Source organism: Salmo salar, chromosome ssa02 (genome assembly GCF_905237065.1).
Source record: "Salmo salar chromosome ssa02, Ssal_v3.1, whole genome shotgun sequence".
Lineage (NCBI taxonomy): Eukaryota > Metazoa > Chordata > Actinopteri > Salmoniformes > Salmonidae > Salmo > Salmo salar.
The window spans coordinates 4,595,655-4,618,438 of record NC_059443.1 but is presented as its reverse complement, the minus strand read 5'-3'; the positions used below and the strand labels follow the sequence as shown (position 1 = coordinate 4,618,438).

General features: G+C 43.5%; 1 protein-coding gene across 5 annotated transcripts in view; it reads left to right on the top strand.

Moving 5' to 3' along the window:
• LOC106572945 (F-actin-uncapping protein LRRC16A) overlaps positions 1–22,784 on the top strand; it is a 307,628-nt gene that overhangs the window by 114,707 nt on the left and 170,137 nt on the right. For all 5 annotated transcript variants that reach the window (XM_045696617.1, XM_045696616.1, XM_045696613.1 and 2 more), the window contains exons 10-12: positions 4,837–4,925; positions 5,815–5,909; positions 8,921–9,007. In XM_045696617.1, the coding sequence (XP_045552573.1) occupies positions 4,837–4,925; positions 5,815–5,909; positions 8,921–9,007 (271 nt within the window). The remainder of the gene's footprint in view (positions 1–4,836; positions 4,926–5,814; positions 5,910–8,920; positions 9,008–22,784) is intronic.

Sequence of the window (22,784 nt, the reverse complement as noted above, 5' to 3'; positions counted from 1 at the left end):
GTGAAAGTTAACATTATGTTTCTGAATGACATCACTAAGAGGTAAAATATATAGTGAAAACAATAGTGGTCCTAAAACGGAACCTTGAGGATCACCGAAATGTACAGTTGATTTGTCAGAGGACAAACCATCCACAGAGACAAACTGATATCTCTCCGACAGATAAGATCTAAACCAGGCCAGAACTTGTCCGTGTAGACCAATTTGGGTTTCCAATCTCTCCAAAAGAATGTGGTGATTGATGGTATCAAAAGCAGCACTAAGGTCTAGGAGCACAAGGACGCCATTAAAAGGTAATTTACCACCTTCACAAGTGCAGTCTCAGTGCTATGATGGGGTCTGAAACCAGACTGAAGCGTTTCGTATACATTGTTTGTCTTCAGGAAGGCTGTGAGTTGCTGCACAACAGCTTTTTCAAAATTTTTTGAGAGGAATGGGAGATTCGATATAGGCCGATAGTTTTTTATATTTTCTGGGTCAAGGTTTGGCTTTTTCAAGAGAGGCTTTATTACTGCCACTTTTAGTGAGTTTGGTACACATTCGGTGGATAGAGAGCCATTTATTATGTTCAACATAGGAGGGCCAAGCACAGGAAGCAGCTCTTTCAGTAGTTTAGTTAGAATAGGGTCCAGTATGCAGCTTGAAGGTTTAGAGGCCATGATTATTTTCATCATTGTTTCGAGAGATATAGTACTAAAATACTTGAGTGTCTCCCTTGACCCCAGGTCCTGGCAGAGTTGTGCAGACTCAGGACAACGGAGCTTTGGAGGAATACGCAGATTTAAAGAGGAGTCCGTAATTTGCTTTCTAATGATCATGATCTTTTCCTCAAAGAAGTTCATGAATTTATCACTGCTGAAGTGAAAGCCATCCTCTCTTGGGGAATGCTGCTTTTTAGTTAGCTTTGCGACAGTATCAAAAATACATTTAGCATTGTTCTTATTTTTGTCAATTAAGATGGAAAAATAGGATGATCGAGCAGCAGTGAGGGCTCTTCGATACTGCACGGTACTGTCTTTCCAAGCTAGTCGGAAGACTTCCAGTCTGGTGTTGCGACATTTCTGTTCCAATTTTCTGGAAGCTTGCTTCAGAGCTCGGGTATTTTCTGTATACCAGGGAGCTAGTTTCTTATGAGAAATGTTTTGGGTTTTTAGGGGTGCCACTGCATCTAGGGTATTGCGCAAGGTTAAATTGAGTTCCTCAGTTAGGTGGTTAACTGATTTTTGTACTCTGACGTCCTTGGGTAGGCGGAGGGAGTCTGGAAGGGAATCTAGGAATCTTTGGGTTGTCTGAGAATTTATAGCACGACTTCTGATGATCCTTGATTGGGGTCTGAGCAGATTATTTGTTGCGATTGCAAACATAATAAAATGGTGGTCCGATAGTCCAGGATTATGAGGAAAAACATTAAGATCCACAACATTTATTCCACGGGACAAAACTAGGTCCAGAGTATGACTGTGGCAGTGAGTAGGTCCGGAGACATGTTGGACCAAACCCACTGAGTCGACGATGGCTCCGAAAGCTTTTTGGAGTGGGTCTGTGGACTTTTCCATGTGAATATTAAAGTCACCAAAAATTACTATATTATCTGCTATGACTACAAGGTCCGATAGGAATTCAGGGAACTCAGTGAGGAACGCTGTATATGGCCCAGGAGGCCTGTAAACAGTAGCTATAAAAAGTGATTGAGTAGGCTGCATAGATTTCATGACTAGAAGCTCAAAAGATGAAAATGTCGTTTTTTTTTTTGTGAATTGAAATTTGCTATCATAAATGTTAGCAACACCTCCACCTTTGTGGGATGCGCGGGGGATATGGTCACTAGTGTAACCAGGAGGTGAGGCCTCATTTAACACAGTAAATTCATCAGGCTTAAGCCATGTTTCAGTCAGGCCAATCACATCAAGGTTATGATCAGTGATTAGTTCATTGACTATAACTGCCTTTGAAGTGAGGGATCTAACATTAAGTAGTCCTATTTTGAGATGTGAGGTATCACAATCTCTTTCAATAATGGCAGGAATGGAGGAGGTCTTTATTCCAGTGAGATTGCTAAGGCGAACACCGCCATGTTTAGTTTTGCCCAACCTAGGTCGAGGCACAGACACGGTCTCAATGGGGATCGCGGTCTCAGTGTGTGGAGTGCTGAAGGTTCATTGAGTTACCATTTAGTTTCCACAGTGTGTGGAGTGCTGAAGGTTCATTGAGTTACAATTTAGTTTCCAGTGTGTGGAGTGCTGAAGGTTCATTGAGTTACCATTTAGTTTCCACAGTGTGTGGAGTGCTGAAGGTTCATTGAGTTACCATTTAGTTTCCACAGTGTGTGGAGTGCTGAAGGTTCATTGAGTTACCATTTAGTTTCCAGTGTGTAGAGTGCTGAAGGTTCATTGAGTTACCATTTAGTTTCCACAGTGTGTAGAGTGCTGAAGGTTCATTGAGTTACCATTTAGTTTCCACAGTGTGTGGAGTGCTGAAGGTTCATTGAGTTACCATTTAGTTTCCACAGTGTGTGGAGTGCTGAAGGTTCATTGAGTTACCATTTAGTTTCCACAGTGTGTGGAGTGCTGAAGGTTCATTGAGTTACCATTTAGTTTCCACAGTGTGTGGAGTGCTGAAGGTTCATTGAGTTACCATTTAGTTTCCAGTGTGTGGAGTGCTGAAGGTTCATTGAGTTACCATTTAGTTTCCACAGTGTGTGGAGTGCTGAAGGTTCATTGAGTTACCATTTAGTTTCCACAGTGTGTAGAGTGCTGAAGGTTCATTGAGTTACCATTTAGTTTCCACAGTGTGTAGAGTGCTGAAGGTTCATTGAGTTACCATTTAGTTTCCACAGTGTGTGGAGTGCTGAAGGTTCATTGAGTTACCATTTAGTTTCCAGTGTGTGGAGTGCTGAAGGTTCATTGAGTTACCATTTAGTTTCCACAGTGTGTGGAGTGCTGAAGGTTCATTGAGTTACCATTTAGTTTCCACAGTGTGTGGAGTGCTGAAGGTTCATTGAGTTACCATTTAGTTTCCACAGTGTGTGGAGTGCTGAAGGTTCATTGAGTTACCATTTAGTTTCCACAGTGTGTGGAGTGCTGAAGGTTCATTGAGTTACCATTTAGTTTCCACAGTGTGTGGAGTGCTGAAGGTTCATTGAGTTACCATTTAGTTTCCACAGTGTGTGGAGTGCTGAAGGTTCATTGAGTTACCATTTAGTTTCCAGTGTGTGGAGTGCTGAAGGTTCATTGAGTTACCATTTAGTTTCCACAGTGTGTGGAGTGCTGAAGGTTCATTGAGTTACCATTTAGTTTCCACAGTGTGTGGAGTGCTGAAGGTTCATTGAGTTACCATTTAGTTTCCACAGTGTGTGGAGTGCTGAAGGTTCATTGAGTTACCATTTAGTTTCCAGTGTGTACAGTGCTGAAGGTTCATTGAGTTACCATTTAGTTTCCACAGTGTGTGGAGTGCTGAAGGTTCATTGAGTTACCATTTAGTTTCCACAGTGTGTGGAGTGCTGAAGGTTCATTGAGTTACCATTTAGTTTCCACAGTGTGTGGAGTGCTGAAGGTTCATTGAGTTACCATTTAGTTTCCACAGTGTGTGGAGTGCTGAAGGTTCATTGAGTTACCATTTAGTTTCCAGTGTGTGGAGTGCTGAAGGTTCATTGAGTTACCATTTAGATTCCACAGTGTGTGGAGTGCTGAAGGTTCATTGAGTTACCATTTAGTTTCCACAGTGTGTGGAGTGCTGAAGGTTCATTGAGTTACCATTTAGTTTCCACAGTGTGTGGAGTGCTGAAGGTTCATTGAGTTACCATTTAGTTTTCAGTGTGTGGAGTGCTGAAGGTTCATTGAGTTACCATTTAGTTTCCACAGTGTGTGGAGTGCTGAAGGTTCATTGAGTTACCATTTAGTTTCCACAGTGTGTGGAGTGCTGAAGGTTCATTGAGTTACCATTTAGTTTCCACAGTGTGTGGAGTGCTGAAGGTTCATTGAGTTACCATTTAGTTTCCACAGTGTGTGGAGTGCTGAAGGTTCATTGAGTTACCATTTAGTTTCCAGTGTGTGGAGTGCTGAAGGTTCATTGAGTTACCATTTAGTTTCCAGTGTGTGGAGTGCTGAAGGTTCATTGAGTTACCATTTAGTTTCCAGTGTGTGGAGTGCTGAAGGTTCATTGAGTTACCATTTAGTTTCCACAGTGTGTGGAGTGCTGAAGGTTCATTGAGTTACCATTTAGTTTCCAGTGTGTGGAGTGCTGAAGGTTCATTGAGTTACCATTTAGTTTCCACAGTGTGTAGAGTGCTGAAGGTTCATTGAGTTACCATTTAGTTTCCAGTGTGTAGAGTGCTGAAGGTTCATTGAGTTACCATTTAGTTTCCAGTGTGTAGAGTGCTGAAGGTTCATTGAGTTACCATTTAGTTTCCACAGTGTGTGGAGTGCTGAAGGTTCATTGAGTTACCATTTAGTTTCCACAGTGTGTGGAGTGCTGAAGGTTCATTGAGTTACCATTTAGTTTCCACAGTGTGTGGAGTGCTGAAGGTTCATTGAGTTACCATTTAGTTTCCACAGTGTGTGGAGTGCTGAAGGTTCATTGAGTTACCATTTAGTTTCCACAGTGTGTAGAGTGCTGAAGGTTCATTGAGTTACCATTTAGTTTCCACAGTGTGTGGAGTGCTGAAGGTTCATTGAGTTACCATTTAGTTTCCAGTGTGTGGAGTGCTGAAGGTTCATTGAGTTACCATTTAGTTTCCAGTGTGTGGAGTGCTGTCAGTGATATGTTGAATTTAAATGATGGTGTGTTTTTTAAATGTTGATGTAGCCTAAATACTAATGCTTCCTGACTTGTGTCCAGTCAGCAGACGTGTCCGACCAGATCCTTCGGGTGGTGGCCCGGTCCAGTCGACTAGAGGAACTGGTTCTGGACAACGCAGGACTCACTAGGTGACTACCCTCCTTTATATTGCTTGTTCTCGTTCTCTCTGTCTCTCTCTCTCTTTCTCTCTGCTGCCTCCTTCTCTCCGTATCAACCCTGGTGCCTGGAACACTTTACTCTACTTGTCTCTCTCTCAGTTTCTCTCTCTCTGTTTCTCGCTGTGTGAGGTTTGTCAGAAACAGTTGTCTCTGTGTGGCACCAGTGGACCTGACACAGCAGACTCAGAGTTAGTTAAACAGTAAATCACAATGTGCTGTTGTAATCTCTCTCTGTAAGTAACACACATACTGTAGTAGATATCTGACTGGTTTTATCTGACGTAATGTTTAATTCTCTCTCTCTCTCTCTCTCTCTCTCTCTCTCTCTCTCTCTCTCTCTCTCTCTCTGTAAGTAACACACATACTGTAGTAGATATCTGACTAGTTTTATCTGACGTAATGTTTAATCTCTCTCTCTCTCTCTCTCTCTCTCTCTCTCTCTCGCTCTCTCTCTCTGTGTAACACACATACTGTAGTAGATATCTGACGTAATGTTTCATCTCTGTCTCTCTCTCTGTCTCTCTCTCTCTCTCTCTCTCTCTCTCTCTCTCTCTCTCTCTCTCTCTGTAAGTAACACACATACTGTAGTAGATATCTGACTGGTTTTATCTGACGTAATGTTTCTCTCTCTCTCTCTCTCTCTCTCTCTCTCTCTGTCTCTCTCTCTCTCTCTCTCTCTCTCTCTCTCTCTGGAAGTAACACACATACTGTAGTAGATATCTGACTGGTTTTATCTGACGTAATGTTTCATCTCTCTCTCTCTCTCTCTCTCTCTCTCTCTCTCTGTAAGTAACACACATACTGTAGTAGATATCTGACTGGTTTTATCTGACGTAATGTTTCCTCCCTCTCTACAAAGGGATTTTGCTCAGAAGCTGGCGAATGCCCTCTCCCATAACCCCAACTCAGGACTCCACACTGTGAACCTTGCCAATAACCCACTGGAGGATCGAGGTATGACTCTACTGCCCTCCTCTACTTTATGTAACATTTATACTGAGACCTAGGTCTCTTTTTCAAATGGGCACTGTATAATACAACATAAATATACACATTTACACCAAATCTATACAGTACCAGTCAAAAGTTTGGACACACCTACTCATTCCAGGGTTTTTCTTTATTTTTGTACTATTTTCTACATTGTAGAATAATAGTGAGGACATCAACACTATGAAATAACACATATGGAATCATGTAGTAACCAGAAAAGTGTTAAATATACTTTCTATTTTAGATTCTTCAAAGTAGCCACTCTTTGCCTTGACGACACCATTACACACTCTAAAACGTTTAACCGGTAGTGTATATATCAGTACTAGTATAGCCCCTCTGAATCTAAAGTATTTGAGATAACCTAGATACCGTTTCCTTTATCTTCAGTTAGTCTCTATGGCACAATACAGTACATACAGCACACTTTAGAATCACTGGACATGAAGGACCACAATTTAATTTCATAGCTCAATCTCACTCACTTTCCCTCAGCAGAGAGCTGCTTCTGAGTACTAGTATGGCCCCTCTAAATCTATCACTCAGCAGAGAGCTGCTTCTGAGTACTAGTATGGCCCCTCTAAATCTATCACTCAGCAGAGAGAGCTGCTTCTGAGTACTAGTATGGCCCCTCTAAATCTATCACTCAGCAGAGAGCTGCTTCTGAGTACTAGTATGGCCCCTCTAAATCTATCACTCAGCAGAGAGAGCTGCTTCTGAGTACTAGTATGGCCCCTCTAAATCTATCACTCAGCAGAGAGAGCTGCTTCTGAGTACTAGTATGGCCCCTCTAAATCTATCACTCAGCAGAGAGCTGCTTCTGAGTACTAGTATGGCCCCTCTAAATCTATCACTCAGCAGAGAGAGCTGCTTCTGAGTACTAGTATGGCCCCTCTAAATCTATCACTCAGCAGAGAGCTGCTTCTGAGTACTAGTATGGCCCCTCTAAATCTATCACTCAGCAGAGAGAGCTGCTTCTGAGTACTAGTATGGCCCCTCTAAATCTATCACTCAGCAGAGAGCTGCTTCTGAGTACTAGTATGGCCCCTCTAAATCTATCACTCAGCAGAGAGAGCTTCTTCTGAGTACTAGTATGGCCCCTCTAAATCTATCACTCAGCAGAGAGAGCTGCTTCTGAGTACTAGTATGGCCCCTCTAAATCTATCACTCAGCAGAGAGCTGCTTCTGAGTACTAGTATGGCCCCTCTAAATCTATCACTCAGCAGAGAGAGCTGCTTCTGAGTACTAGTATGGCCCCTCTAAATCTATCACTCAGCAGAGAGCTGCTTCTGAGTACTAGTATGGCCCCTCTAAATCTATCACTCAGCAGAGAGAGCTGCTTCTGAGTACTAGTATGGCCCCTCTAAATCTATCACTCAGCAGAGAGCTACTTCTGAGTACTAGTATGGCCCCTCTAAATCTATCACTCAGCAGAGAGCTGCTTCTGAGTACTAGTATGGCCCCTCTAAATCTATCACTCAGCAGAGAGCTGCTTCTGAGTACTAGTATGGCCCCTCTAAATCTATCACTCAGCAGAGAGCTGCTTCTGAGTACTAGTATGGCCCCTCTAAATCTATCACTCAGCAGAGAGAGCTGCTTCTGAGTACTAGTATGGCCCCTCTAAATCTATCACTCAGCAGAGAGAGCTGCTTCTGAGTACTAGTATGGCCCCTCTAAATCTATCACTCAGCAGAGAGAGCTGCTTCTGAGTACTAGTATGGCCCCTCTAAATCTATCACTCAGCAGAGAGCTGCTTCTGAGTACTAGTATGGCCCCTCTAAATCTATCACTCAGCAGAGAGAGCTGCTTCTGAGTACTAGTATGGCCCCTCTAAATCTATCACTCAGCAGAGAGCTGCTTCTGAGTACTAGTATGGCCCCTCTAAATCTATCACTCAGCAGAGAGCTGCTTCTGAGTACTAGTATGGCCCCTCTAAATCTATCACTCAGCAGAGAGCTGCTTCTGAGTACTAGTATGGCCCCTCTAAATCTATCACTCAGCAGAGAGCTGCTTCTGAGTACTAGTATGGCCCCTCTAAATCTATCACTCAGCAGAGAGCTGCTTCTGAGTACTAGTATGGCCCCTCTAAATCTATCACTCAGCAGAGAGCTGCTTCTGAGTACTAGTATGGCCCCTCTAAATCTATCACTCAGCAGAGAGAGCTGCTTCTGAGTACTAGTATGGCCCCTCTAAATCTATCACTCAGCAGAGAGCTACTTCTGAGTACTAGTATGGCCCCTCTAAATCTATCACTCAGCAGAGAGAGCTGCTTCTGAGTACTAGTATGGCCCCTCTAAATCTATCACTCAGCAGAGAGCTGCTTCTGAGTACTAGTATGGCCCCTCTAAATCTATTTAAATTGGAGTCCCTTTGCCCTTGATCAAATATTACACTCTTTCAGATTATTGTGAAGTTGAATATCTGAGGTGATTCAGTGAGTTTCTTTTGTCATGTAGCTGACTCATTCCATTGAGAATATTTAATGCATTTGATAGTATTTCCCCGTCGTTCATGATAGTGTCTGTGACTCTCTGTACTGTTGTGTTGTTGAAGTATAGAGACGTAGAGTTAACAGAATGTTCTGGACTAGAATAGAACTCTTGGAATGTTTCCACTGAACTATGAGAGCAGGTTAAACATCACCTCTAAACCTGTTGTGTCTTTTCAACTCACATCAATTAAAGAGACGCCAAATATTCTGCGTCTCTCAGATTTTCTAGCAGATTTGTCCTCATGTAACATGTATCGTCAAGAGACAGTTGAGTTGTCTTTACACAAATGCTAACCGGCCTGCATTAGAATGAACACTGAGTGTTTGTGTGGACAGAACTGTAGTCTTCCTTCCCATGAATCTCCCCGCGGCAAGTCAGGGAAAATGAAGGCAGTGAATTGAAATCCCCAGTCTGTCTGATATCATGGTACTGTATTGCCAAATGACTAAGTGTTGTTTTCCATTCTGCTGTTTTCTCCAGGAATCACCTCCCTGGGAGCACAGTTTGCCAAACTCCCTGAGGGACTCAAGCATTTAAACTTTTCCAAAACCTCATTGTCACCCAAAGGTAATGACTGGAGTTTCTCACATTCTGGCATTTGCATGGAAACTTGTATTCAGCTTCCAGACCATTAACCACAGACAGTTAGTTCTCTAATGTTCACAATCCACAGGGCTGCTTGCTGGGAAATCATTTCCCTTTTTCATGTATGAGAGAGATATGACAACAATCAGGTTTGCATGACTTATGTTGTTGTTTATATTGTTGTTTATGTTGTTGTTTATGTTGTTGTTTATATTGTTTATAATGTTGTTGATATTGTTGTCTATATTGTTGTTTAGATTGTTGTCTAGATTGTTGTTAGGTTCAAAGTATTCACCAAAGGTTAAAGCACATTATAAACTGGGTGGTTCCAGCCCTGTATGCTGATTGGCTGAAAGCCATAGTATATTTAAGTAATATATGGCCAATATACCACAGCTACGGGCTTTTCATAGGCACAGCCCTTAGTCGTGGTATATTGGCCATATATCATAAACCCCAGAGGTGCCTTGTTTCTCCTATAAACTGGTTACTAATGTAATTAGAGCAGTACAAATAAATGTTTTGTCATACCCGTGGTATATGGTCTAATACACCACGGCTGTCAGCCAATCAGCATTCAGGGCTGGAACCACCCAGTTTATAATAGAGCGTATACCACGGGTATGATAAAACATGTATTTGTACTGCTCTAATTACGTTAGTAACCAGTTTATAACAGACCGTATACCACGGGTATGATAAAACATGTATTTGTACTGCTCTAATTACGTTGGTAACCAGTTTATAACAGACCGTATACCACGGGTATGATAAAACATGTATTTGTACTGCTCTAATTACGTTAGTAACCAGTTTATAACAGACCGTATACCACGGGTATGATAAAACATGTATTTGTACTGCTCTAATTACGTTAGTAACCAGTTTCTAACAGACCGTATACCACGGGTATGATAAAACATGTATTTGTACTGCTCTAATTACGTTAGTAACCAGTTTATAACAGACCGTATACCACGGGTATGATAAAACATGTATTTGTACTGCTCTAATTACGTTAGTAACCAGTTTATAACAGACCGTATACCACGGGTATGATAAAACATGTATTTGTACTGCTCTAATTACGTTAGTAACCAGTTTATAACAGACCGTATACCACGGGTATGATAAAACATGTATTTGTACTACTCTAATTACGTTAGTAACCAGTTTATAACAGACCGTATACCACGGGTATGATAAAACATGTATTTGTACTGCTCTAATTACGTTAGTAACCAGTTTATAACAGACCGTATACCACGGGTATGATAAAACATGTATTTGTACTGCTCTAATTACGTTGGTAACCAGTTTATAACAGACCGTATACCACGGGTATGATAAAACATGTATTTGTACTACTCTAATTACGTTGGTAACCAGTTTATAACAGACCGTATACCACGGGTATGATAAAACATGTATTTGTACTGCTCTAATTACGTTGGTAACCAGTTTATAACAGACCGTATACCACGGGTATGATAAAACATGTATTTGTACTACTCTAATTACGTTAGTAACCAGTTTATAACAGACCGTATACCACGGGTATGATAAAACATGTATTTGTACTGCTCTAATTACGTTAGTAACCAGTTTATAACAGACCGTATACCACGGGTATGATAAAACATGTATTTGTACTGCTCTAATTACGTTGGTAACCAGTTTATAACAGACCGTATACCACGGGTATGATAAAACATGTATTTGTACTACTCTAATTACGTTGGTAACCAGTTTATAACAGACCGTATACCACGGGTATGATAAAACATGTATTTGTACTGCTCTAATTACGTTGGTAACCAGTTTATAACAGACCGTATACCACGGGTATGATAAAACATGTATTTGTACTGCTCTAATTACGTTGGTAACCAGTTTATAACAGACCGTATACCACGGGTATGATAAAACATGTATTTGTACTGCTCTAATTACGTTAGTAACCAGTTTATAACAGACCGTATACCACGGGTATGATAAAACATGTATTTGTACTGCTCTAATTACGTTAGTAACCAGTTTATAACAGACCGTATACCACGGGTATGATAAAACATGTATTTGTACTACTCTAATTACGTTGGTAACCAGTTTATAACAGACCGTATACCACGGGTATGATAAAACATGTATTTGTACTGCTCTAATTACGTTAGTAACCAGTTTATAACAGACCGTATACCACGGGTATGATAAAACATGTATTTGTACTGCTCTAATTACGTTAGTAACCAGTTTATAACAGACCGTATACCACGGGTATGATAAAACATGTATTTGTACTACTCTAATTACGTTAGTAACCAGTTTATAACAGACCGTATACCACGGGTATGATAAAACATGTATTTGTACTGCTCTAATTACGTTAGTAACCAGTTTATAACAGACCGTATACCACGGGTATGATAAAACATGTATTTGTACTGCTCTAATTACGTTGGTAACCAGTTTATAACAGACCGTATACCACGGGTATGATAAAACATGTATTTGTACTACTCTAATTACGTTGGTAACCAGTTTATAACAGACCGTATACCACGGGTATGATAAAACATGTATTTGTACTGCTCTAATTACGTTGGTAACCAGTTTATAACAGACCGTATACCACGGGTATGATAAAACATGTATTTGTACTACTCTAATTACGTTAGTAACCAGTTTATAACAGACCGTATACCACGGGTATGATAAAACATGTATTTGTACTGCTCTAATTACGTTAGTAACCAGTTTATAACAGACCGTATACCACGGGTATGATAAAACATGTATTTGTACTGCTCTAATTACGTTAGTAACCAGTTTATAACAGACCGTATACCACGGGTATGATAAAACATGTATTTGTACTGCTCTAATTACGTTGGTAACCAGTTTATAACAGACCGTATACCACGGGTATGATAAAACATGTATTTGTACTGCTCTAATTACGTTAGTAACCAGTTTATAACAGACCGTATACCACGGGTATGATAAAACATGTATTTGTACTGCTCTAATTACGTTGGTAACCAGTTTATAACAGACCGTATACCACGGGTATGATAAAACATGTATTTGTACTGCTCTAATTACGTTGGTAACCAGTTTATAACAGACCGTATACCACGGGTATGATAAAACATGTATTTGTACTGCTCTAATTACGTTAGTAACCAGTTTATAACAGACCGTATACCACGGGTATGATAAAACATGTATTTGTACTGCTCTAATTACGTTGGTAACCAGTTTATAACAGACCGTATACCACGGGTATGATAAAACATGTATTTGTACTACTCTAATTACGTTGGTAACCAGTTTATAACAGACCGTATACCACGGGTATGATAAAACATGTATTTGTACTGCTCTAATTACGTTGGTAACCAGTTTATAACAGACCGTATACCACGGGTATGATAAAACATGTATTTGTACTGCTCTAATTACGTTGGTAACCAGTTTATAACAGACCGTATACCACGGGTATGATAAAACATGTATTTGTACTGCTCTAATTACGTTGGTAACCAGTTTATAACAGACCGTATACCACGGGTATGATAAAACATGTATTTGTACTGCTCTAATTACGTTGGTAACCAGTTTATAACAGACCGTATACCACGGGTATGATAAAACATGTATTTGTACTGCTCTAATTACGTTGGTAACCAGTTTATAACAGACCGTATACCACGGGTATGATAAAACATGTATTTGTACTGCTCTAATTACGTTGGTAACCAGTTTCTAACAGCACTAAGGCACCTCAGGGGTTGGTGGTGTATGGTCAATATACCACGGATAAGGACTGGATCCAGGCACTCCGTGTTGCGTCGTGCTTTAAGAACAGCCCTTAGCCGTGCTATATTGGTCATATACCACACCCCCTCGTGGCGTATTGCTTAGTTGAGCATCATCATAGGAGATCAATTACTCAGTGGGCCTCTGTTCCCACCTCTGATTAAACTGTTCTCACCAACCAGCATGTTGTTAGTAACATGAATTAACATTAACACTAATTAATGACCCTGTTACTGCAGAGGGAGGGAGTCTAATGGAACAGCACTGTTACTGCAGAGGGAGGGAGTCTAATGGAACAATACTGTTACTGCAGAGGGAGGGAGTCTAATGGAACAATACTGTTACTGCAGAGGGAGGGAGTCTAATGGAACAGCACTGTTACTGCAGAGGGAGGGAGTCTAATGGAACAATACTGTTACTGCAGAGGGAGGGAGTCTAATGGAACAATACTGTTACTGCAGAGGGAGGGAGTCTAATGGAACAATACTGTTACTGCAGAGGGAGGGAGTCTAATGGAACAATACTGTTACTGCAGAGGGAGGGAGTCTAATGGAACAATACTGTTACTGCAGAGGGAGGGAGTCTAATGGAACAGCACTGTTACTGCAGAGGGAGTGGAGTCTAATGGAACAATACTGTTACAGCAGAAGGAGGGAGTCTAATGGAACAATACTGTTACTGCAGAGGGAGGGAGTCTAATGGAACAATACTGTTACTGCAGAGGGAGGGAGTCTAATGGAACAATACTGTTACAGCAGAGGGAGGGAGTCTAATGGAACAATACTGTTACTGCAGAGGGAGGGAGTCTAATGGAACAATACTGTTACTGCAGAGGGAGGGAGTCTAATGGAACAGCACTGTTACTGCAGAGGGAGGGAGTCTAATGGAACAATACTGTTACTGCAGAGGGAGGGAGTCTAATGGAACAATACTGTTACTGCAGAGGGAGGGAGTCTAATGGAACAATACTGTTACTGCAGAGGGAGGGAGTCTAATGGAACAATACTGTTACAGCAGAGGGAGGGAGTCTAATGGAACAATACTGTTACTGCAGAGGGAGGGAGTCTAATGGAACAATACTGTTACTGCAGAGGGAGGGAGTCTAATGGAACAATACTGTTACTGCAGAGGGAGGGAGTCTAATGGAACAGCACTGTTACTGCAGAGGGAGGGAGTCTAATGGAACAATACTGTTACAGCAGAGGGAGGGAGTCTAATGGAACAATACTGTTACTGCAGAGGGAGGGAGTCTAATGGAACAATACTGTTACTGCAGAGGGAGGGAGTCTAATGGAACAATACTGTTACTGCAGAGGGAGGGAGTCTAATGGAACAATACTGTTACTGCAGAGGGAGGGAGTCTAATGGAACAATACTGTTACTGCAGAGGGAGGGAGTCTAATGGAACAGCACTGTTACTGCAGAGGGAGGGAGTCTAATGGAACAATACTGTTACTGCAGAGGGAGGGAGTCTAATGGAACAATACTGTTACTGCAGAGGGAGGGAGTCTAATGGAACAATACTGTTACAGCAGAGGGAGGGAGTCTAATGGAACAATACTGTTACTGCAGAGGGAGGGAGTCTAATGGAACAATACTGTTACTGCAGAGGGAGGGAGTCTAATGGAACAATACTGTTACTGCAGAGGGAGGGAGTCTAATGGAACAGCACTGTTACTGCAGAGGGAGGGAGTCTAATGGAACAGCACTGTTACTGCAGAGGGAGGGAGTCTAATGGAACAATACTGTTACTGCAGAGGGAGGGAGTCTAATGGAACAATACTGTTACTGCAGAGGGAGGGAGTCTAATGGAACAGCACTGTTACTGCAGAGGGAGGGAGTCTAATGGAACAATACTGTTACTGCAGAGGGAGGGAGTCTAATGGAACAGCACTGTTACTGCAGAGGGAGGGAGTCTAATGGAACAGCACTGTTACTGCAGAGGGAGGGAGTCTAATGGAACAGCACTGTTACTGCAGAGGGAGGGAGTCTAATGGAACAATACTGTTACTGCAGAGGGAGGGAGTCTAATGGAACAATACTGTTACTGCAGAGGGAGGGAGTCTAATGGAACAATACTGTTACTGCAGAGGGAGGGAGTCTAATGGAACAATACTGTTACTGCAGAGGGAGGGAGTCTAATGGAACAATACTGTTACTGCAGAGGGAGTCTAATGGAACAATACTGTTACTGCAGAGGGAGGGAGTCTAATGGAACAATACTGTTACTGCAGAGGGAGGGAGTCTAATGGAACAATACTGTTACTGCAGAGGGAGGGAGTCTAATGGAACAATACTGTTACTGCAGAGGGAGGGAGTCTAATGGAACAATACTGTTACTGCAGAGGGAGGGAGTCTAATGGAACAATACTGTTACTGCAGAGGGAGGGAGTCTAATGGAACAATACTGTTACTGCAGAGGGAGGGAGTCTAATGGAACAGCACTGTTACTGCAGAGGGAGGGAGTCTAATGGAACAGCACTGTTACTGCAGAGGGAGGGAGTCTAATGGAACAATACTGTTACTGCAGAGGGAGGGAGTCTAATGGAACAGCACTGTTACTGCAGAGGGAGGGAGTCTAATGGAACAGCACTGTTACTGCAGAGGGAGGGAGTCTAATGGAACAGCACTGTTACTGCAGAGGGAGGGAGTCTAATGGAACAATACTGTTACTGCAGAGGGAGGGAGTCTAATGGAACAATACTGTTACTGCAGAGGGAGGGAGTCTAATGGAACAATACTGTTACTGCAGAGGGAGGGAGTCTAATGGAACAATACTGTTACTGCAGAGGGAGGGAGTCTAATGGAACAATACTGTTACTGCAGAGGGAGGGAGTCTAATGGAACAATACTGTTACTGCAGAGGGAGGGAGTCTAATGGAACAATACTGTTACTGCAGAGGGAGGGAGTCTAATGGAACAATACTGTTACTGCAGAGGGAGGGAGTCTAATGGAACAGCACTGTTACTGCAGAGGGAGGGAGTCTAATGGAACAGCACTGTTACTGCAGAGGGAGGGAGTCTAATGGAACAATACTGTTACTGCAGAGGGAGGGAGTCTAATGGAACAATACTGTTACTGCAGAGGGAGGGAGTCTAATGGAACAATACTGTTACTGCAGAGGGAGGGAGTCTAATGGAACAATACTGTTACTGCAGAGGGAGGGAGTCTAATGGAACAATACTGTTACTGCAGAGGGAGGGAGTCTAATGGAACAATACTGTTACTGCAGAGGGAGGGAGTCTAATGGAACAATACTGTTACTGCAGAGGGAGGGAGTCTAATGGAACAATACTGTTACTGCAGAGGGAGGGAGTCTAATGGAACAATACTGTTACTGCAGAGGGAGGGAGTCTAATGGAACAATACTGTTACTGCAGAGGGAGGGAGTCTAATGGAACAGCACTGTTATTGCAGAGGGAGGGAGTCTAATGGAACAATACTGTTACTGCAGAGGGAGGGAGTCTAATGGAACAATACTGTTACTGCAGAGGGAGGGAGTCTAATGGAACAGCACTGTTACTGCAGAGGGAGGGAGTCTAATGGAACAATACTGTTACTGCAGAGGGAGGGAGTCTAATGGAACAATACTGTTACTGCAGAGGGAGGGAGTCTAATGGAACAATACTGTTACTGCAGAGGGAGGGAGTCTAATGGAACAGCACTGTTACTGCAGAGGGAGGGAGTCTAATGGAACAATACTGTTACTGCAGAGGGAGGGAGTCTAATGGAACAATACTGTTACTGCAGAGGGAGGGAGTCTAATGGAACAATACTGTTACTGCAGAGGGAGGGAGTCTAATGGAACAATACTGTTACTGCAGAGGGAGGGAGTCTAATGGAACAATACTGTTACTGCAGAGGGAGGGAGTCTAATGGAACAATACTGTTACTGCAGAGGGAGGGAGTCTAATGGAACAATACTGTTACTGCAGAGGGAGGGAGTCTAATGGAACAGCACTGTTACTGCAGAGGGAGGGAGTCTAATGGAACAATACTGTTACTGCAGAGGGAGGGAGTCTAATGGAACAATACTGTTACTGCAGAGGGAGGGAGTCTAATGGAACAGCACTGTTACTGCAGAGGGAGGGAGTCTAATGGAACAATACTGTTACTGCAGAGGGAGGGAGTCTAATGGAACAATACTGTTACTGCAGAGGGAGGGAGTCTAATGGAACAATACTGTTACTGCAGAGGGAGGGAGTCTAATGGAACAATACTGTTACTGCAGAGGGAGGGAGTCTAATGGAACAATACTGTTACTGCAGAGGGAGGGAGTCTAATGGAACAATACTGTTACTGCAGAGGGAGGGAGTCTAATGGAACAGCACTGTTACTGCAGAGGGAGGGAGTCTAATGGAACAGCACTGTTACTGCAGAGGGAGGGAGTCTAATGGAACAATACTGTTACTGCAGAGGGAGGGAGTCTAATGGAACAATACTGTTACTGCAGAGGGAGGGAGTCTAATGGAACAATACTGTTACTGCAGAGGGAGGGAGTCTAATGGAACAGCACTGTTACTGCAGAGGGAGGGAGTCTAATGGAACAATACTGTTACTGCAGAGGGAGGGAGTCTAATGGAACAATACTGTTACTGCAGAGGGAGGGAGTCTAATGGAACAATACTGTTACTGCAGAGGGAGGGAGTCTAATGGAACAATACTGTTACTGCAGAGGGAGGGAGTCTAATGGAACAATACTGTTACAGCAGAGGGAGGGAGTCTAATGGAACAATACTGTTACAGCAGAGGGAGGGAGTCTAATGGAACAGCACTGTTACTGCAGAGGGAGGGAGTCTAATGGACCAATACTGTTACTGCAGAGGGAGGGAGTCTAATGGAACAATACTGTTACAGCAGAGGGAGGGAGTCTAATGGAACAGCACTGTTACTGCAGAGGGAGGGAGTCTAATGGAACAATACTGTTACTGCAGAGGGAGGGAGTCTAATGGAACAATACTGTTACAGCAGAGGGAGTCTAATGGAACAATACTGTTACTGCAGAGGGAGGGAGTCTAATGGAACAGCACTGTTACTGCAGAGGGAGGGAGTCTAATGGAACAATACTGTTACTGCAGAGGGAGGGAGTCTAATGGAACAATACTGTTACTGCAGAGGGAGGGAGTCTAATGGAACAATACTGTTACTGCAGAGGGAGGGAGTCTAATGGAACAGCACTGTTACTGCAGAGGGAGGGAGTCTAATGGAACAGCACTGTTACTGCAGAGGGAGGGAGTCTAATGGAACAATACTGTTACTGCAGAGGGAGGGAGTCTAATGGAACAATACTGTTACTGCAGAGGGAGGGAGTCTAATGGAACAATACTGTTACTGCAGAGGGAGGGAGTCTAATGGAACAGCACTGTTACTGCAGAGGGAGGGAGTCTAATGGAACAATACTGTTACTGCAGAGGGAGGGAGTCTAATGGAACAATACTGTTACTGCAGAGGGAGGGAGTCTAATGGAACAATACTGTTACTGCAGAGGGAGGGAGTCTAATGGAACAATACTGTTACTGCAGAGGGAGGGAGCCTAATGGAACAATACTGTTACTGCAGAGGGAGGGAGTCTAATGGAACAATACTGTTACTGCAGAGGGAGGGAGTCTAATGGAACAGCACTGTTACTGCAGAGGGAGGGAGTCTAATGGAACAATACTGTTACTGCAGAGGGAGGGAGTCTAATGGAACAATACTGTTACTGCAGAGGGAGGGAGTCTAATGGAACAATACTGTTACTGCAGAGGGAGGGAGTCTAATGGAACAATACTGTTACTGCAGAGGGAGGGAGTCTAATGGAACAATACTGTTACTGCAGAGGGAGGGAGTCTAATGGAACAATACTGTTACTGCAGAGGGAGGGAGTCTAATGGAACAATACTGTTACTGCAGAGGGAGGGAGTCTAATGGAACAATACTGTTACTGCAGAGGGAGGGAGTCTAATGGAACAATACTGTTACTGCAGAGGGAGGGAGTCTAATGGAACAATACTGTTACAGCAGAGGGAGGGAGTCTAATGGAACAATACTGTTACTGCAGAGGGAGGGAGTCTAATGGAACAGCACTGTTACTGCAGAGGGAGGGAGTCTAATGGAACAATACTGTTACAGCAGAGGGAGGGAGTCTAATGGAACAATACTGTTACAGCAGAGGGAGGGAGTCTGATGGAACAATACTGTTACTGCAGAGGGAGGGAGTCTAATGGAACAGCACTGTTACTGCAGAGGGAGGGAGTCTAATGGAACAATACTGTTACTGCAGAGGGAGGGAGTCTAATGGAACAATACTGTTACTGCAGAGGGAGGGAGTCTAATGGAACAATACTGTTACTGCAGAGGGAGGGAGTCTAATGGAACAATACTGTTACTGCAGAGGGAGGGAGTCTAATGGAACAATACTGTTACAGCAGAGGGAGGGAGTCTAATGGAACAATACTGTTACTGCAGAGGGAGGGAGTCTAATGGAACAATACTGTTACTGCAGAGGGAGGGAGTCTAATGGAACAGCACTGTTACTGCAGAGGGAGGGAGTCTAATGGAACAATACTGTTACTGCAGAGGGAGGGAGTCTAATGGAACAATACTGTTACAGCAGAGGGAGGGAGTCTAATGGAACAGCACTGTTACTGCAGAGGGAGGGAGTCTAATGGAACAATACTGTTACTGCAGAGGGAGGGAGTCTAATGGAACAATACTGTTACTGCAGAGGGAGGGAGTCTAATGGAACAGCACTGTTACTGCAGAGGGAGGGAGTCTAATGGAACAGCACTGTTACTGCAGAGGGAGGGAGTCTAATGGAACAATACTGTTACTGCAGAGGGAGGGAGTCTAATGGAACAGCACTGTTACTGCAGAGGGAGGGAGTCTAATGGAACAATACTGTTACTGCAGAGGGAGGGAGTCTAATGGAACAATACTGTTACTGCAGAGGGAGGGAGTCTAATGGAACAGCACTGTTACTGCAGAGGGAGGGAGTCTAATGGAACAGCACTGTTACTGCAGAGGGAGGGAGTCTAATGGAACAGCACTGTTACTGCAGAGGGAGGGAGTCTAATGGAACAATACTGTTACTGCAGAGGGAGGGAGTCTAATGGAACAATACTGTTACTGCAGAGGGAGGGAGTCTAATGGAACAATACTGTTACTGCAGAGGGAGGGAGTCTAATGGAACAGCACTGTTACTGCAGAGGGAGGGAGTCTAATGGAACAATACTGTTACTGCAGAGGGAGGGAGTCTAATGGAACAATACTGTTACTGCAGAGGGAGGGAGTCTAATGGAACAATACTGTTACTGCAGAGGGAGGGAGTCTAATGGAACAATACTGTTACTGCAGAGGGAGGGAGTCTAATGGAACAATACTGTTACAGCAGAGGGAGGGAGTCTAATGGAACAATACTGTTACTGCAGAGGGAGGGAGTCTAATGGAACAGCACTGTTACTGCAGAGGGAGGGAGTCTAATGGAACAATACTGTTACTGCAGAGGGAGGGAGTCTAATGGAACAATACTGTTACTGCAGAGGGAGGGAGTCTAATGGAACAATACTGTTACTGCAGAGGGAGGGAGTCTAATGGAACAATACTGTTACTGCAGAGGGAGGGAGTCTAATGGAACAGCACTGTTACTGCAGAGGGAGGGAGTCTAATGGAACAATACTGTTACTGCAGAGGGAGGGAGTCTAATGGAACAATACTGTTACTGCAGAGGGAGGGAGTCTAATGGAACAGCACTGTTACTGCAGAGGGAGGGAGTCTAATGGAACAATACTGTTACTGCAGAGGGAGGGAGTCTAATGGAACAATACTGTTACTGCAGAGGGAGGGAGTCTAATGGAACAATACTGTTACTGCAGAGGGAGGGAGTCTAATGGAACAATACTGTTACTGCAGAGGGAGGGAGTCTAATGGAACAGCACTGTTACTGCAGAGGGAGGGAGTCTAATGGAACAATACTGTTACTGCAGAGGGAGGGAGTCTAATGGAACAATACTGTTACTGCAGAGGGAGGGAGTCTAATGGAACAATACTGTTACTGCAGAGGGAGGGAGTCTAATGGAACAGCACTGTTACTGCAGAGGGAGTCTAATGGAACAATACTGTTACTGCAGAGGGAGGGAGTCTAATGGACCAATACTGTTACTGCAGAGGGAGGGAGTCTAATGGAACAATACTGTTACTGCAGAGGGAGGGAGGCTAATGGAACAGCACTGTTACTGCAGAGGGAGGGAGTCTAATGGAACAATACTGTTACTGCAGAGGGAGGGAGTCTAATGGAACAATACTGTTACTGCAGAGGGAGGGAGTCTAATGGAACAGCACTGTTACTGCAGAGGGAGGGAGTCTAATGGAACAATACTGTTACTGCAGAGGGAGGGAGTCTAATGGAACAATACTGTTACTGCAGAGGGAGGGAGTCTAATGGAACAGCACTGTTACTGCAGAGGGAGGGAGTCTAATGGAACAATACTGTTACTGCAGAGGGAGGGAGTCTAATGGAACAGCACTGTTACTGCAGAGGGAGGGAGTCTAATGGAACAGCACTGTTACTGCAGAGGGAGGGAGTCTAATGGAACAATACTGTTACTGCAGAGGGAGGGAGTCTAATGGAACAATACTGTTACTGCAGAGGGAGGGAGTCTAATGGAACAATACTGTTACTGCAGAGGGAGGGAGTCTAATGGAACAATACTGTTACTGCAGAGGGAGGGAGTCTAATGGAACAGCACTGTTATTGCAGAGGGAGGGAGTCTAATGGAACAGCACTGTTACTGCAGAGGGAGGGAGTCTAATGGAACAATACTGTTACTGCAGAGGGAGGGAGTCTAATGGAACAATACTGTTACTGCAGAGGGAGGGAGTCTAATGGAACAGCACTGTTACTGCAGAGGGAGGGAGTCTAATGGAACAGCACTGTTACTGCAGAGGGAGGGAGTCTAATGGAACAGCACTGTTACTGCAGAGGGAGGGAGTCTAATGGAACAATACTGTTACTGCAGAGGGAGGGAGTCTAATGGAACAATACTGTTACTGCAGAGGGAGGGAGTCTAATGGAACAATACTGTTACAGCAGAGGGAGTCTAATGGAACAATACTGTTACTGCAGAGGGAGGGAGTCTAATGGAACAATACTGCTACTGCAGAGGGAGGGAGTCTAATGGAACAGCACTGTTACTGCAGAGGGAGGGAGTCTAATGGAACAATACGGTTACTGCAGAGGGAGTCTAATGGAACAATACTGTTACTGCAGAGGGAGGGAGTCTAATGGAACAATACTGTTACTGCAGAGGGAGGGAGTCTAATGGAACAATACTGTTACTGCAGAGGGAGGGAGTCTAATGGAACAATACTGTTACTGCAGAGGGAGGGAGTCTAATGGAACAATACTGTTACTGCAGAGGGAGGGAGTCTAATGGAACAATACTGTTACTGCAGAGGGAGGGAGTCTAATGGAACAATACTGTTACTGCAGAGGGAGGGAGTCTAATGGAACAATACTGTTACTGCAGAGGGAGGGAGTCTAATGGAACAGCACTGTTACTGCAGAGGGAGGGAGTCTAATGGAACAATACTGTTACTGCAGAGGGAGGGAGTCTAATGGAACAATACTGTTACTGCAGAGGGAGGGAGTCTAATGGAACAATACTGTTACTGCAGAGGGAGGGAGTCTAATGGAACAATACTGTTACTGCAGAGGGAGGGAGTCTAATGGAACAATACTGTTACTGCAGAGGGAGGGAGTCTAATGGAACAATACTGTTACTGCAGAGGGAGTGGAGTCTAATGGAACAATACTGTTACTGCAGAGGGAGGGAGTCTAATGGAACAATACTGTTACTGCAGAGGGAGGGAGTCTAATGGAACAATACTGTTACTGCAGAGGGAGGGAGTCTAATGGAACAATACTGTTACTGCAGAGGGAGGGAGTCTAATGGAACA